General features: G+C 46.0%; 1 protein-coding gene across 2 annotated transcripts in view; it reads right to left on the bottom strand.

The window, feature by feature from the left end:
• Window positions 1–470: 470 nt before the first annotated feature.
• NPAS3 (neuronal PAS domain protein 3) overlaps window positions 471–16985 on the bottom strand; it is an 849973-nt gene continuing 833458 nt past the window's right edge. For both annotated transcript variants that reach the window (XM_047074637.1, XM_047074638.1), the window contains 3 exons: window positions 7312–7459; window positions 3625–3749; window positions 471–1831 (listed from right to left, as the gene is read on the bottom strand). In XM_047074637.1, the coding sequence (XP_046930593.1) occupies window positions 471–1831; window positions 3625–3749; window positions 7312–7459 (1634 nt within the window). The remainder of the gene's footprint in view (window positions 1832–3624; window positions 3750–7311; window positions 7460–16985) is intronic.

Genomic DNA, 16985 nt, shown 5'->3' with positions numbered 1-16985 from the left:
CCAAAACAAAAAACCACCCCATTTCATTTGACTTAGTCAAACAGGGCACATTGTTTATGCTTGTCTCTTTCAATCTTGATCATATCAAGATCTTTAGGAAGAAAAACCCAATGGTTGTCACTTGAGAAATCTCTTGACCACAAGACTGAGTATTCTATGGCAGAGGCATATACAACATTAAAGACATCTTAATAAAGATGCAAAAGGAAAGCAAAACAACCCAACACACATCTTAGAAGGAGACAAAATGGCAGGCAACTGGTCATCTGACTCTCGGAAGGCGAAAAATAAACATATCTTTACAGGAAAGAATAAGTCAAGTTAAAGAAAGAGGGGGTGGAATGGGGGCCGTCGTGGTGAGAGAGGACGCTGACCTGCTCGAATTCAAAGTGCTAGAATTAAAAGGTCTAAACGAAAACGCCGATCGACGATGCCTCCGGGCGGAGCCCTGGCCCGCGCTGGGCGGCGCCTCAGTCCTCCTTGCGCTCCAGAGTCTGTGCCGCGTGGATGCCGTTGCTGTAGACGGGGAAGGGCAGCGTGGAGAAGAGTCCCTCGGCCGTGGTGAACACGTTGCCGGCGGGCATCTGCGTCAGGCTGGCGGCGCTCACGGCGCCGCCGAACGGTCCCGACATGTTGAGCCGGTGCACGTGGTGGTAGAGCATCTCCATGGGCGTCTTGGGGTCGAGGCCGAAGCCGGGGCTGTTAACGTCCACGAAGTTAACAGCGTGCGCGTTGGGCAGCAGGTTGCCCTGCATGGCCAGGGTCACCTCTGCGGGCGCGTAGCGGATGGTGCCGGTGGTGTAGACCCTCTGCGCGGCCGTGCTCGTGGCGGCCAGGGTCCCCGTCACCCTGTGCACCAGCGGGAGCACGACGTTGCCCGCCTGCAACCTCTGCAGCGCCTCCAGGTCCCCAGTGTACAGCAAGGAGTTGGACGCGCTGGGGCCGCTCCCGCTGCCGCCGCCGCCGCCGCCGCCGCCCCCTGGGTGCTTGTCCCGTGGGGACGCCGAGAGGGGGGGCGACAGCGGGTCGGAGGCGACGGGGGCCAAGGCCGCAGTGGCCGAGGCGCCGAACTGAGTCTTGCGGGCGGCGGCGGCTGCGGCGCCGTCGGCGCCAGGCGGGGTAAGGACTGAGTCGGGGATGGCCACGTGCAGGCCCCCGCCGCCCCCGCCGCCCTGCGGGGACGGGAAGTGCTCCGAGCTGGGGGGCTTGGTCATGCTGTAGGGGGACTCGTTCCTGGAGATCTCCCGGTTGGGCGGGTAGTTCCAGATGCTGCTGTCGTTGTCGAAGTTGATGGGTTCCGAGATCTCCGTCTTGATCTTGAGCACCGAGGCACTGTTGGGGGAGGACAGCAGCCGCGGGGGCTCCACCAGGCCGGCGTCCAGGCCGCCGGGGCTCGACGCGCTGGACAGGCGCCGGCGGCTGGCGCTGCCGCCCTTCTGCCGTTTCCGCCTCTTCTTGCGCTTCTGGTGCTTGCTGGAGGCCTGCGCGCCCGCCTCGCCCGCGCTGTCCGAGTCCTTGGCGCTGTCCGACGTGAGCGACTCGCAGTTCTGCAGCCGCAGGTCCGACTCGCTCTCCACGTAGCGCTCCACCTTGATCTGCATGGGGCCCAGTGCGCCGAAGCCGTCCTCGCCCGCCTTGGGGTTCTCAAAGTCCGAGTGCTCGAAGCTGTCGTCGCTGTCGCGGCTGTCCGGGTTGCTGGAGCTGTGGCCGTCGTCGTTGCAGTTCATGTCGTTGTCGCAGGCGTTGCCCGACTTCTTCCGGTCGGGTTCCGGGTCTTCGCTGTTCTCGGACTGATTACCCTTCTCGTCGGACTTGGAGTTCTCGTTGTCCTCTGCGTGGGGCCAGTGGCCGGAGGTGGCGGCGGCGGGGGAGGAGAGACAAAAGACACCACATTAGCAGGGCAGCGTCCGCGTCGCACGTGCTGGAGGTGGGGGGCAGGGCTGGGGAGGTGTGTTGGCCCACCTGAGCTGTTCCACCACCTTTGCTACCTAAAAGCCTGGGCTTTCTCTCTCTGGAGGGCCTCGATTAGCTGGGCCTTTACTCAGAGTGTGGTTCATAGACCAGCGGCACTGCATCACCTGGATGCTTCTTTCAAATGCAGAATCCCAGCTTTCCACCCAGGCCTGCTGAATCAGATTCTGTATTTGAACGAGATCCCCCGGTGATTGTTTAGCACATTAACATTTGAGAAGTCCTGCAAAAATATTCAGGGAGTCAGGGTAAATAACCTGGAATAAGATGTCAGTGACACAGAAACATGATGGTATGCAAGGTGACTTTCTACAGACGTCGGCCCCTTCCGTTGGTGAATATTTGTTCATTATTGAAGACCACACTCCCTATTCCTAAAGTTGTTTTTCTCTATAGCACTTAGCCATACAGGGAATCAGATGGTGCTTATTTTCATTTACTTTGATCTCTTCCTGCAACAAGAATACAGGCTCCACGGGGCAGGGAATTTTTTTTTTTGTTTTTTTTTTGTTTTTTTGTTTTTGTTTTTTTTTGTTCCCTGCTAAATACTATGTAAATAAGAAGCAGAGCCTGTCTATTCCAGAACTTCTGCCCTAGGAAAGAACTTTCAAATGAATGCAGTTTAGGATAGGGAAACAGTCAAGATCCTCTGTGCTTTTCACCTCCTTCCACTTCCTTGAAGCTTTGTCTGGAGTAGAGGGATATGGGCTCACAGGCCTGGAGAGCAGGTACCCTAAAGATGGGGGGGGGTCGGGGGTGGTGGGGAACCCTAGCCATCTGGCACATTATAGGGAGAATAGATTTTCCCAGTAACACAACTCAGGAGATTTAGGGACAATGCTGATTTTATAGCTGTGCTGTGATGCTTTCGGATGCAGCCTGCACTAGAACTTGGGCGGATCACGTAACTACTTCATTTCCATGGAAGACGGTGGGTTAGAAGAGGCTCAGGCTTCTTTGCAGCTGTAAAATTCTGTGAAGTTCTGTGCTCCTTGGCTCTAAGTGTGCCTGTGGAGCGGGGGTTGGGGGTTGGAGGAAAGGTACATTTTTAAATTAACTTTCTTGTGTTCCAAAGAGCTACTCAGGGTACTTTCCAAAGAGTCGTTTACCAATGTCATTAACTATCCTGCTTTGGAGGCTCAATCCCAGCTTGGGAAGCATGTGAATATTTCGGGTTCGAAGCTGCAGGCGGTCTTATAGGTAGCAGAGATCGTGCTGCCTCTGCTTCAGGTAAAGAGGCCAAAGCTTACTATGGGGTTAGGGCATGACTCCTTCTGTGTGGCCAGTGGACGGCTGACATTGAGTGATTGCTCAGTCTCTCTCTGTATGTTTTTGCGCATACAGGCATATTGGGATGCGTGAATTGATGTGTATAAATATATACCTTCACATACATATGCTTATATATACAATATATATGCATGTATATATACCACATGCATATATGTATACATCCATGTGTGCACATATGTATGTGGTGGTATACTGATATACATACCTATGTGTACAGAGAGTCTATCAACTTGATGTGACATATGTCTCTCTATGAAATTTAACAGTTGCTCTGCTCTGATGGTGGCCGTCTGGCCATTGCCCACCCCTCATGTTTGGATAGGCAAGCAGTCACTGCAGAACATGGAGAAGTAGTAATACCTGTAATACCTGAGGTATCTTTAGAGTCTGATTCAGAGTCAGATGTCTCCGAAGATTCTGAAGTTTTCTCTGGCAGATGGGGGAGCTGTGCGATATCCATGGGTGTGTCCTTGTACTCGGGGTTACTGCGGGGGAGGGAGGCATTCGTCAGGAGGGCAGACACCCATTCCGCATGGTTTGCTTTTGACCATCTTCTCCCCACTTCCTTGCCCCAAACTTTTGGAGTTTAGAGAGTTTAAAAGACTGCACGTGAAATCATTTCTCTGCTCATTATGGGACTTTGACAGGAGCTTGGATTTCATGTGCCGGGGTACAGCCGCACCCTGCTACAATGACTGAATACCCAAATGCTACAGGAAAGCCACTAAAAAGCTTTTAAATAATCAGGTAGCACTGGGGGCCAGGGAAGTGTGCCGCTTGACATCCCTCCCATCTAACACCCGGGCGGGGGGGGGGGGTGGGGGGTGCGCGGCGGGGAAGGGAGGCTGAGAAGTACTCTCAACTATTCCTTCCTATACCTCCTGGTGTGCCCGATCTTCTCTTGGGCTCCTAATGAGTCCGTTGCCTCAGTTCCCTTGTCTTGGTTCCTTGATGGAGCTTCTCAGCTGTTGAGATGGCTCTAAAGCAACTGATGGGGGAGGTGGGGGGGGGATGTGCGCAGAGCCCTCGGCGCCTAATGATCTGACAGATGCACAGGTGCACCTTGGGATGCATGGATTATGGCTACTGAACTGTCAACACACCCATTACAATCACATTTTCAACTGCTCATGTGGTGTTCACCTGTGGCTTGTTAAGCTGGAACTCTGATTGCAGCGGGGAGAGTCCTAGTGTGAAAGAGGCCCTAACAGAATGTCTCTACCCCCATTTGCACAAATGTGCTTAATTCTTGTTCTATTTTTAATTCAGAAACAAGCCTCTTCTGGAAAAGAGAGTGTGTTCGGTCAGTTTGAGTTCATTATCTTCTAGAAATGCCACTTCAAGGCCAGCCCAGTGTGGGAGCAATGAGGGCTGCTGTAATCTGAAGCCATAAGGAAAGCCTCTGGCCTCAAACTGCAAAGTGCTGCTTCTACCCTCCATGATGGCCCAGCCAACCAGAGACTTACAATACAGGATTAAGGATTCATTTGTCAACCTCTAGTGAGATTGCTGTATTGAAGAGTCACTGTTTCAGTAACCACTAACACTGCCAATCGCTGGGAGGGTTAATTCACTAAGATGGATCATCAGGCATTTACTCCTTAGTGTGAATTAGCTTCAGTAGCAGAGTTTTCTGTAGATAATCAGATGAGGCTAATGGTGGGAAGGTGGCCTTGGCACTCAGGCCGTCTCTGAACACTCTGGAGTCTGTAATTCTACCAACATGTGAGGGAGTAGGAACAAGACTGGCGGAGCAGTCATTTCAGAACAGGGAAGGACCGTGTTGTCCTTCCGGATGGACCCAGAAGTGAGGGATTCTGAGAAGGAAGAGGTGGCCTGAAAATACTGCTCAGGGAAGAACAAAGAACAGGAATGTGGGAAAGAAAAACAAACTTCAGTGAGCTGCTCTTTTGCTAATATGCAACGATCGCTATTTTGTCAAGGCCAAGTGCTTTTCTTCTAGATCTTTAGTCTCTAGAAGTGATACCAATAAATGGCAGACATGGTGGGAGTTTTCTCTGCTAAAGCCCATCCGTTTTGATCTCCTGTGGTCCAGATGCCTTGGGGCTTCCCAAGTCACTTGTCCCTCAACTTGCAGCCTTTCATTATTGAACTCAGGGTGAGTCTTGAGGTCAGCCGGGAGCTGTCTACCATGTCTGAGATTGAGGCTCTTGAGCCTGAAAACTGGTCTTGGGTACCCAAACTGCTTCCTTCCTCTCCCTATGGAACTAGACGGACTAGAATCACCAAACACTTAGGTGCTTGTATCATTTGATCCCAGGCCAGATCAGTGGTGTGGATCCACAACTGCACGGACTGACGCCTCCTTAACCCTTCTCATTCCCTCCATTTGGGGGCAGAGTAGTCATGAGATGGATGAGGCAGTAAGAAAGATCCAGATGGAAAGATATCTCCCTGAACCAGAGTGACAAGCATGTAGATTACTTTAGTAACCTATGTTACATCAGCATGGGGGACAGGTACCTTGCAGTCTGTGGTGCCCCTGTTACTACTGTCTGATTTTTAATAATAATGGGTCTCCTTGGCACAACACCATTTCTGACTAGCAAAAGAATGTTAATGCCACAATACCTTATTCTATTTTCTCTTTGGCATGTGAGGTTTTTGTTTTTGTTTTTTTTTTATAACCTTCTGCATTACACATAGCCACTGTTCTGTAAACCTCTTTGTAAAACCCATCTTGAGCATATCACAAACACAGGGGAAAGCGTGCATGAAAATCAGGCCTCAGAGAAAGCCACATGAAATACACATACTTGGGCCTTTAGAGAGAATTAATGTAGAGTAGAAGAGGTCAAAAAAGGAAAGAGAAAGTAGATAAATGAAGACTCTTTTAAGTGGCGCACATTAAGGCCCTCTCTAGAGCTATAATCATTAGTGTCTGATTGATATGCTATTGGTAGCAAGCACATTCATGCCTTCAAGTCATTGCCCTCGTACGTGAACACGCTCTGAAGGGTCAGCGTGCTGACGAGCCACGGTTGCCAGCATCTCGGCTCCATTTGGCTGTCTCAAAGAAAAATGGGATTCAGGTACTCCCTGTCTAGATTATCAGCCAAAGGGCACCAACTTCCATTCATAAGACCGATCAGAGGCTCTCCTACTCGGACCGCGTGTGGGTCCTGCTTGGTGGCTTTAAAGCCAAGAGAAGCTCCAAACTGGAAAGACAGTAGTGGGAGGGAGCCAGGCCTAGCGTTCTAATAACCTCAGGACAGGATTGGTGGAGAACCTCCCAGAAATCTTGCTGCCCAAAGCAGACCCCCCGGGGCCGTTGCCCTCCGTTTTCTTTTTGCTAGTTTGACTCCAAAGGCAAAAGTAGATGAGGAAGGAGGGAGAAATGGGGTTGTAGACTAGAACTTAGGAAGCTGTTGAGCCTGGCTTCATTCATGGATGTAAACGCGAGGGCACGTTAAAATAGCAGTGAAGGGTGGGATCACACAGCATTAGGCAAAAGGAGAGCGCCTTTGTTTATATACTGATAGTGCCTTGATTCTGGCAAAGCAGCTCACTTCGCTTACCAAAACTTGAATGCCCCAGGGAATCAGATGCTATGTAATCTGTGTAAGGCTTCAAAGGGATGGAATATAGGAGGCAAATAGTGAACCCTGTCACTTCTTCCCCATGCCCTTTTGCTTAATCTTCTCAAGGATGGGAATGCATGAATGTAGGTTCATGTGGTGGGGAGAAGGTGGTGCTTTCTTGAATGCTTCATCTGTAGGCAAAAGTCTGCATTTGTTTTTTCTTCTAGCCTGAACATTTGTGGGGAAACCAAAGCAATGTCTGTAGAGCTGCCCAAATGTTGACAGACCAAGAATTACAAATAATTTTGTGACTCTGCCCCGGAAGTCCCCTCCAACATAGCTCTGATCTTTGCATATGTCTTTGAATCTTGTGGAAAGAAAAAGCAGAATTTCCACATAATTCCACACCAGATACTGCCAAAAGATAATAAAACATGTCAGCTATTAACCACGGGCTGCATATTTTATAACTGACACAGAAATGAAAAAGAATTAGAAAATATACCTAAGAAGATAATTCACCCAGATGATATTCTTCTCATTTGCGTTCTTGGCATTAATAGCTATGGTGGCACTAGACTGTATCCAAATATATCCTCCATTCTTCTGCATCCAACGATAGTACTTCGTCACACACTGGCCCTTATTCAGCACTGGGGGAAGAAAACAAAACAAATGGAAGGTATTGTGTATTAGGACTGGGACCAAATGATAATCATCCCGGTAAAACCGCCAGCTTAGAAAGGGGAGGTCCCGCACTAATCCAGGGGGGCCCTTCTGTATGCTTAATGTATAATGCCATTAGTAGGACAAATAAAATCAACAATTCAGTGGAGCGAGGGTTACTAGCATTTGTAGCAAGACTTTATTCCATTTTGGGCAGCCATGGTGTGAAGGAAAGAATAAAGGGACTACAAATCTTGTTGGCTCACAGAATACCTAATGTGGTGTGGATATTGTCAATGGGTTTGACGTCAGACACTAACAAAGGAAAATTTGTATGTGATTTATTCATAGCTGCGAGGTAGATCTCTTTGAGATTCCAGATATTTGAATGGTTCCGAAGATACTTCACCCCTGTCTTTGATCATTTCACCTCAGTGCAAGCAATATCAACCAGTGTCCTCACACATCTGTTCCTTTTGATCTTGTCTAGCAGAATTTATAGTCCATGTGTGAACAAAATTTACATTGGTCAGTCAGGGGAAATTCTGGTGAGACTTTCCTGAATGTTGGGACAAAATAAATTCCCCGACCAAGTCAGAGAGAAGCACTAGCCTGAGGGAGGCACAGAATTGACTTGGCTAGAGCCAAACAGAGTGACAGCTCCACACAGGCTCTGAAATATGGCCCCAAATGAAGGAACAAGTAAAAACAATCAGTAATGTGAAACGGTGCCATTAAATACCCACTGAAGGAGAGCTTTAAAATGCAGATGTTAAAAATGATACTTTAACCAAAATCTTGCCAAGTTGAAATTGATTTGATTTGTATCTGGGTACTCCTGAGCTAGTAAAAGGGGAAAGTGCAGTAAATCATCCCCAGAAATAAAGTGCTATGGAAAGGAATGGTTTAAAAGGATGCCGGAAACGTGCAAAACCTGCTGTTATTACTTGGCTAGGAATCTCAGCAACTCCACACCCCCGAAAAAGCGCGCCAGCTGGTTGGCCACTAGAGGGCAGTGTGCACTCGTCCACGTTGCCCACTTTTTGGCATGTCCTTGTCTCCGTCTGCTAAAATGAAAAACCTCTAACTGCTGTAATAAATTTGGCTAAATTAGCTGCTAAATGGTTATCTCAAGTAATATGTATTTGCATTAATCATCTTGCTCTAAACCAGAACAAGCCAGAGTCCTAAAGACGTAGTAAATTCATATTGTCCATTTAATTACGGCTAATAAGTGCTTCATATACAATAGTTTCATGAAGTACATTTTGATTTTTTTTGGGGGGGGGTTGGATGGGTAAAGGGAAGTCACTTTGGAAAAGAGCTGTGTTTTAAGGCTGTTGAAGCTCATCCGTCGTGTCTAAGCCATTCCTCCTGGCTCCAAAAGTGATCAAAAATCAACCTCCCCGTATTCTATCCATAAATAAACATGTACACTTCGATGTTTTTCTCCCAGTCTCCCCTTTTCTCACAGTGCATTGAATGGGTGGTTGTAAAATTTAATAATTACGTCTTAACAGGTGCTTGAAAAAAGATTTGCTTTGATGTGTGTTTCAAAAAGTGGCAAGCACTATTCTGAAACTATTCAACAGTTGAGGGTATTTTTAAGGCCCGGAACTGTCACACCTTCTCTTGGTGGCGGGGCTCCACAGGTAGCATTGTACTCTTCTTGTGTCGGCAATTGTAAGTTCTGCCATTCTGCATGCATGGCTTCCCAGGCTACAAAACTGCGTGGTGAAGCTGAAAGCAGTGAAATACTAACTCTGCCATACAGCTCTTCTGTCAAACCATTGTTGCATGCAACAAGATGTGCTTTTATTCAAATCCTCTCAACCTGGTTAACTATTAATAGAGGAATGACGGGTTATGAAATTCTGCCCACTATTTTCACGGAGAAAAACTTCTAGCACCCCAATCAACGGTTGGTGCATAATTCTATCTGCTGTGTATCTGGAGAAAGGAAGAATTTCAAAGGGTTCTAGGATTGTTGACAAGGGAAAGAGACTAAGGAGCCCCTTTTTAGAATCCCATGAAGAAAACACTGAGGTGCTAGGCCGGAGAAGCCCAGCCCGTCTGGGGATTGCGGTCTGGAATGTGACCCTACATAGGCAAAATCAAAAAATTATCCCCAGAACCAGACTACAGTGCACAGAAAGGGGGGCAGCGTGAGAAAGGAATTATAAAGTTAAATGAGAATTGGCAGGATCCACATAAAGATTACCCCCACCCCATTCCTTATAATACCTTCTCTTACTTAAAAACAAACAAAGAAACAAAATCTCAGTTCTGAAATGCACAGCCAGCAAAACATCTGCCTCCTTGGTGGGCTCCACGTACGTGCTGTGAAGGGGGCTGAAAGACTGATGAGAGGGTGTCGTCTTTTGGAGTGAAGGCAATAGGACGCTGGGTCTGATTAAAGTGCATCTGTTTCCTGAGAATAAACACAAATATACTAGGGCCCATGAATCCATTAATGCAGCCTTCTTCATCACCCAGGCCAAGGGCTGTCTAGCAAAGAGAGGAGATCGAACTCAGAGAGGCAGGCTTGGTAGGTCTTCATGTGCGGAAGTGGTTGTGGAAGGACTGACGGGGAAGGGTGGGCGCCCCCTCAGGCTCCTTGGGAAGTCAGGCAGCTACGTGAGTGCCTTCATTTGCTGTGGTGAACACCCCAAAGCAGGTCCAGGAGCCCCTCGTGGTCGACTGAAGAAAAAAAGTTTGACCTAATCCGTTCACTTGCCCTGGGCCAGCCTGACAAAACCAGTCCAGAGAGGTAAAGGTCCATTCTGGCCTGGACACAGATTATGACTGTTTCCTGAAGATGAGTGTTTTCTGAATGAGACCTCTGTGTGTCAGTGGGAAGCTAGATAGTGAGCGATAGGGCACTGAGTTAGCTTCCACTATAGCAGGAAATGTTGACCAAAATATTGCCCCAGTTGTTGTTGTTGTCCAGGAGGTCCCATAAAAAGAAATATCGATGGAATTTTGCTTCCTTTAAAATGAACAAGGAGTAATTTTTGCTTGGGGCTCCAGAATATAAATTTATGACTTTGGGATGAAGCTTCTTGCTTTAAAAAAAAAAAAAAATCTTACTGGCAAATCAGTTGGATCGTTCCAGCTGCGCCAGAGGCAGGATCTGACAGCTTTTTCTGAGCTCATGTGGTCCTAATCAGCTCAAGAAGAAAAGCCACCTTGGTGCCAGTTTGAAAGAGATTTTTAGTTTGTAATAAATTAGACAACTTGAAAAACAAAAAAACTTTTTCACTTCTCTTTAATCCAAGGGCTGTTTTTATTTGTGAGTTTTAGCTTTAGATAACTGAGAAAAATGAGAGAATGTTTGTGTCAGGTTATTTCCTGAAATCCCTTTTGTGGGGAAAATCCAAAGAGCGCATGATGTAAGTTACTTGATATGGAAGTCCTTAAAAAAATAGCTAATTGTCCCTTGAAAAGAGATACACACTCAACAGACCAAAGACCTGAGGAGTAAATTCGTAACACTGTGCTCAAACTATAAAGAGAAGAAGCACAGAGAGAAAGAAAATTTATTTACGTGGATCATAGTTTTCATTTTATACCTGGCATCTGCCCTTTGATTTATCCCAAAGTTTGCTTTTTGATATCCAAAACTTTTGCTTGCTAGAGCAGCCTGTGTGTCGCTCACTGGATTCACTGATCACATCTCTAGATGTGATTCACTTACAACATCTCTAGAATTATGTCTTTAAAGTTGTACCAGAGGAACCGGTCTTTCTTTAAGGATCTCACAACATCTCAATGGCCTTTTCTGAGCTCTTACAGGGTAATCATGAAGATGCGGGGAGGATGGGTGCAGTTTTTCCCAGGTTCGCTTGCAATCTCGAATGTTCCCGGGCATAATTTGGAGCGCCTCTGCTACCATGCGAGAACTTGTTTCTTTTACTCTGAAGTCTAGGGCAGAACCAATCATTCTCAGTAGCTGTTGCTCTGAGGAGAACCAAGAAGCGGTCATCCGCACCGCCCCACCTTCCAGGCCAAAGGTGCCTGTGAGTTATAGACTGTGCTCTTCAGAGGACAGAGGTGAGCCCCACATTTGTGACAAGACTGTAACAAAAGAGACTTAGCTCCTCCTGGTTGAACTGCTGCAATCCTGCTTGGTTGGCAATTTTCGGCTATTAGTGTCCAAATATCACCCACCCCTAACGGTGAAGGGAGTGGCAAATACAGTTTAATCAAAAGAAAACTGCAGAGAACTTCCATTTTAGGACACGTGACTTGTGTCAAACACACGCTTCCCCCTTCCCCTCCCCCAAAGGCTGGATGCTCAGTTTTATTGAATATTGTTCAAAAATGTCACCTGGTCTCTTGGTTTGAGCTTCGTGGCAGGCGTGCAAGAAATGTTGCGCTTGTGGAGGAAAACTCCTCTCCCCGCTAAACCTGACGGACTCTTGCTGAAGCGCACATCCATGGCTCAGCACACAGTCACCAAACAGAGGGATTTCAGTTTTCCTTGGGAAAACTTTGTCCACAGAAATAGACCGATGATTGAAAGGACATAAAGGAAGCCTGTGTCTGTGGCAGGAACATAATTCTGTTAGTAAATCAAAACAAATCAGTACAAGTTTGCCTTCAGAAATATGGAGAAAAAAAGAGAACATGGTCCCTTCCTGTTGGGCTGTTCTACCAAATCAAAGCCAAAGATTCTAAATAGTGAGTTACTTGTGTCTTCAAAAGAAGGAAGCAGTCTAATTCGGTTTGAAGAGGAGATGAACACATATCAAAAGCGGTCTTTTAGCGAAGTGTCTCACAAAAGGACATTTTAGGGGTTTGCATATGCATTAAAAAGCTGCAATACTTGGCGTATTCAGGTAAGTATAGAATAAATAGGAAATGGTGAGATCATCGGAGATTGCACACTTCACATTCACACAGCTGAACAAAGAGCTTCATTATCGTCATGGCGATATGAGGACGCATCTGCGGCGCCATTCACCCCTCCTGGAGGTACCTTCATCAGTGGCTGCAGAGAATGGAGAAGGGGTGCCTTCTCTCTGGAACTCCAGTGTTATTTCTGAATTCACTAATATGGAGGGTGTGCAAGTAAGGGGGTGTGTGCGCTAGAATCACACTTTCTACTTAACACCCACAGTTGGGTGCTTAGCTGTAGCCACTGGTTTTCTTTCTACATTCACAAAACTGGCAGATGAAACATGAAAAAGAATACTGACTCTTTAATCTCTGCTTCTCCACCTAAGGCCCAAGGCAGGCTGACAGGGAACTTCATTCTGGAAACAGGACTTTTTTTTTTTTTTTTTTTTTAATTCTGGATTACTTTTTCCTCTGCTTTTGAAAACTGTGGGCTATAGGGGAATGAACCTGACATAGACTTAAAACAGGAACAAGTTTCTTTATCTAAAAGTTATAGTCCTTGATGCTTACAGGAAGGTCATTTTCAAAACCCACAGGAGAAACAGCATTAGAGGCAGAAACTGTGCATGAAGCGCTTTATTTACTTGCAACACAGACCGTTTTTCATTTGGAACTGCTCATAGGATCAACCAAGGCTTTGATGCTGTGCAGACTTTCCTATAGATTTTGCAATTAGTGAGTTAGATGTCTTAAATAGCAGACATCCACAAATTGGTTTTCAATGTGTGTGTGTGTGTGTGTGTGTGTGTGTTTCTTTTTTTTTGTGTGAATCTCTGTGCTGAGCAATATTTGGTAAAGTTTAATGATATTTGGTACTTAACGTGAGTTACGAGCTTGAGGACAGAAGACCTGTGGATGTTCCTTGAATGACGATGCATCATCTATGGATTTTCCCCCTAATACACTAATGACAGGCCCTGCTTGAGTTGCTATCTGTGTGATTTATAACCTCAGAAGAGGTTTTTTCCTATACCACTGCCAATTGATAGATTTTTATTAACTGTTAATATTGAATCATGCAGAGAAAACTTTTCATTGATTTAGGACGTGTCAATTTGTTAAGTTTAAAAAATAAATTCTCCTTTTCTTCATGATAATGTACTGAATTGGAGACCAAGCCTTTTAAACACTGATGGTATCATGTTCTAGGACAGGAAAAATCAAAGTGATGGTTGGCATGAGTGACATTTGAGATCTCAGATTTTTTTTCAAGCTTGCTTTCAGTTCAGCCAGAGTTTCTGTACCACTCATTCCTGCCCTTCTTGACCTAAAATAGTCAGGGACGGTATTTCTTAGCCCTTATACTTAAAATTTTTTTTTGGTGGGGATTTGCTATACAAAGGGAAACAGTGAACTCTTGAACATGGAAATAAGAAAAATTTACAGCTAGGAAATGAAGGAAATGGTGGATTTATTCACCCAATACTCCTTTGAGTGCCTACTCTGTGCGAGGCACTGGGGGATCTCAAAGTAAGCAAAATTAGGTGGTGGCCCTGTCCCCCTTTTAGCCTCAGTCACGGTAATTCCATTTCCTTACCAGTGATTGGTTTAGGTTTGGAATACGGTGAAACGCTGGACAGTGAGACCCACAGGGAGGTCTCTCTCTTGTTGGGAATTAATGGGAAAGTTTTCTTTATTCTGAAAAAAGGACTTACCTCAATGTGCCTTTCTATGGGAGACAGATACTTGGCATTTTCACTAAGAAACTTAAAACCGTGGTCACTCTTAGGGCAAGTGGTATGGGGGTCTGACCTGGCCTGGGTGAATCTTTTACCTCCCTTTAAAAATGAAGTATTGGCAAGGTTAAGCTGGAATGTAGGCAGAACTAAAAAAAGGTAAAAGGATGAGGTTGGATCTTAGATTTATTTTATGTCTCCTGTGGACCCTGTGTTTCTGGATGGGGCTGTTTTATGAAGCGCACTAAACATCTTGAACAAGAGATAGATGAGTAGTGAGGCATAGGTACACAGAAACCAATGTTTGGTAAAAACAGGAGTATTTAAAGGAGCCCAGACAAGTTTCATTTGTTCACCTATGGTGTAGATTTTCAGAAACCGACATACTTGGTTGTGAAAACGTTACAGATGCTCCCCTGTAGCAGGCATCGTTGATTGTCCACTGGACAGCTATTCTTTTTTTTTTTTTTCCCAGTGTTATTTAGAAATAATGGACGTACATCCCTGTGTGAGTTTAAACACACAGCATGATGGTTTGATTTACATAGATTATGAAACAATGATTTCAACAGGATCGGCTAACATTCATCTTCTCATATAGGTGAAATAAGAAGAGAAAGAGGGAGAAAGGAAAGCAATGTGCTCCTTTTGAACTCTTAAGATCTACTCCCGACAACTTTCCTATAGCTCCTGCAGCAGTCATCATGTTGCGTATTCAACGGCTTTTCTATCACTTCTCTCCCAAGTCCCAGTGGGGACGAACTTTGATTGTTTAAACCAGTCATGGCAATTCCATCTGGTGGGTGACTCTGGCATGGGCATTTGATGAAATGCTGGGCAATGAGACATAGGGGGGCTCCTCTCTCCTGGAGAGCCTCTAAGAGTATTTCTTTCAAGAATGAACACAAAATAGTGACTGACCCTTTCCTGACTTTGGACGTTGTCTTGTGGGGAACTGGTGATGGGCAGTGCCACAGCTGTCTTTGGGTCATGAAGAGAAACTTGAGACGATTACAGAGAAAGCTGAACTCATTTTTGCCTGGGTTTTCTGTTACTTGTAACCGGATACATTCTAGTTGATGTGCCCCACCAAAAATTCTAGGAAGCCAGAGGGGATGTGGAGCTCATAAAGAGGTTCAAATGACCCAATCCTTAGTTAACACTAAATTAATGTAAAAACCACTGTAATGTTTATTTTTGAGAGAAAGAGAGAGACAGAGCGCAAGCAGGGGAGGGGCAGAGAGAGAGGGAGACACAGAATCCGAAGCAGGCTCCAGGCTCTGAGCTGTCAGCACAGAGCCCGACGTGGGGCTCCAACCCACAAACTGTGAGATCATGACCTGAGCTGAAGTCTGGCGCTCAACCGAGTGAGCCACCCAGGTGCCCCAATGTAAAAACCATTGTATGGTAAACACTTACACAAATTAAATCCTTATGTCACTCATTTGTGTTAAACAGGGAAAAGTTTGAGGTTTTCTGAGATAGTCAAGGTATCATTAAATCAACGTTTTAAGGAAAGTAGTTATAACACATATAACGGGGGGGGGGTGGGGGGGGAGGGGGCACCTGGGTGGTGCTTGGGTGGCTCAGTTGGTTAAGCATCCAACTTTGGCTCAGGTTATGATCTCATAGTCCTTGAGCCTGTTTCACATTCTCTCTCTCTCTCTCTCTCTCTCTCTCTCTCTCTCTTCCCCCACCTCTTGTGTACCCGGACCCCCCCCCAAAAAAACAAATAAACATTAAAAAATTTAAAATAATTAAAACTTACAATGGCATCTTGTTCTTAATTTTGTATAAAGTACAAGAAGTAATGGAATTCATCTTATTTAGGTTGATTTAGGTTAAAATGGATGTTTTAGAAGTTTTTTTTTTTTTTTTCCCCGAACGTGTTTTATAAGAGCAATGGGTCATTTTCTCTCAAATATCACGTGTTTCCTTTTATGGTAATAAAAGCAGCTACTAATTGAAATAGTAATAAGGAAAAGCCCAAGGATCCATGTTAGGATTTCATTAGAATAGATGAGTCCAATTGAAGTTCTGGCTTACTTCCTGGGCAGAAAGATCGTGTGTGGTATCATTCTGTGTCCTTTTCTTTTTCTTCCTTCCTTCCTTCCTTCCTTCCTTCCTTCCTTCCTTCCTTCCTTCCTTCCTTCCTTCCACATTTATTTTTTGAGAGACAGAGACAGAGTATGAGCTGGGAAGGGGACAGAGAGAGAAGGGGAGTCACAGATGCCGAAGCAGGCTCCAGGCTCCAAGCTGTCAGCACAGAGCCTGATGCGGGGCTCGATCCCATGAACCACGAGATCATGACCTGAGCCGAAGTTGGCTGCCTAACTGACTGAGCCACCCAGGCACCCCATTCTGTGTCCTTTTCTATGCTCTGGAATGTCCCTGACCCTACACCTCTGCCCATCTGCCACCTTGGCTTCTTGCCATCTTCTTTGAAGTTCCAGGGAAGATATGCTACCTCTGGAACCTCTCGTCCTCCCTTCCTGCCCCCCATCTCTGGGGTTTCAGTGTTTTGTTTATGCGTCTCAATAGGAGCGCCTGGGTGGTTCAGTCGGTTGAGTGTCCAACTTCAACTTGGGCTGTCATGATCTCACGGTTCGTGGGTTCAAGCCATGCGTCAGGCTCTGTGTTGACAGCTCAGTGCCTGGAGCCTGCTTTTCAGATTCTGTGTCTCCCCTTCTCTCTGCCCCTCCCCCACTCATGCTCTGTCTCTCCCTCTTTCTCTCTCTCTCAAAAATAAACAAACATTAAAATAAGATAAAAAAAAATATACATCTCAATAGTCCTCATTTTATGCCACCTTTCCAAAATTGGTTGTTTTCATGCTATCGTGCCTACTAGTATGTAAGCTCCCTGAAGGTAGAGACCACATCTTAGTTATTTTTGAAACCTTACTGCAATACCACAAAGCTGTACAGTAAGTACT

Source organism: Lynx rufus, unplaced genomic scaffold, assembly GCF_022079265.1.
Source record: "Lynx rufus isolate CCGP_SWC_20201006 ecotype Redwood Valley unplaced genomic scaffold, mLynRuf1.p SCAF_13, whole genome shotgun sequence".
Taxonomy (NCBI): Eukaryota; Metazoa; Chordata; class Mammalia; order Carnivora; family Felidae; genus Lynx; species Lynx rufus.
The sequence above is the reverse complement of the archived record's forward strand: the minus strand, read 5'-3'. Positions and strand labels throughout refer to the sequence as shown.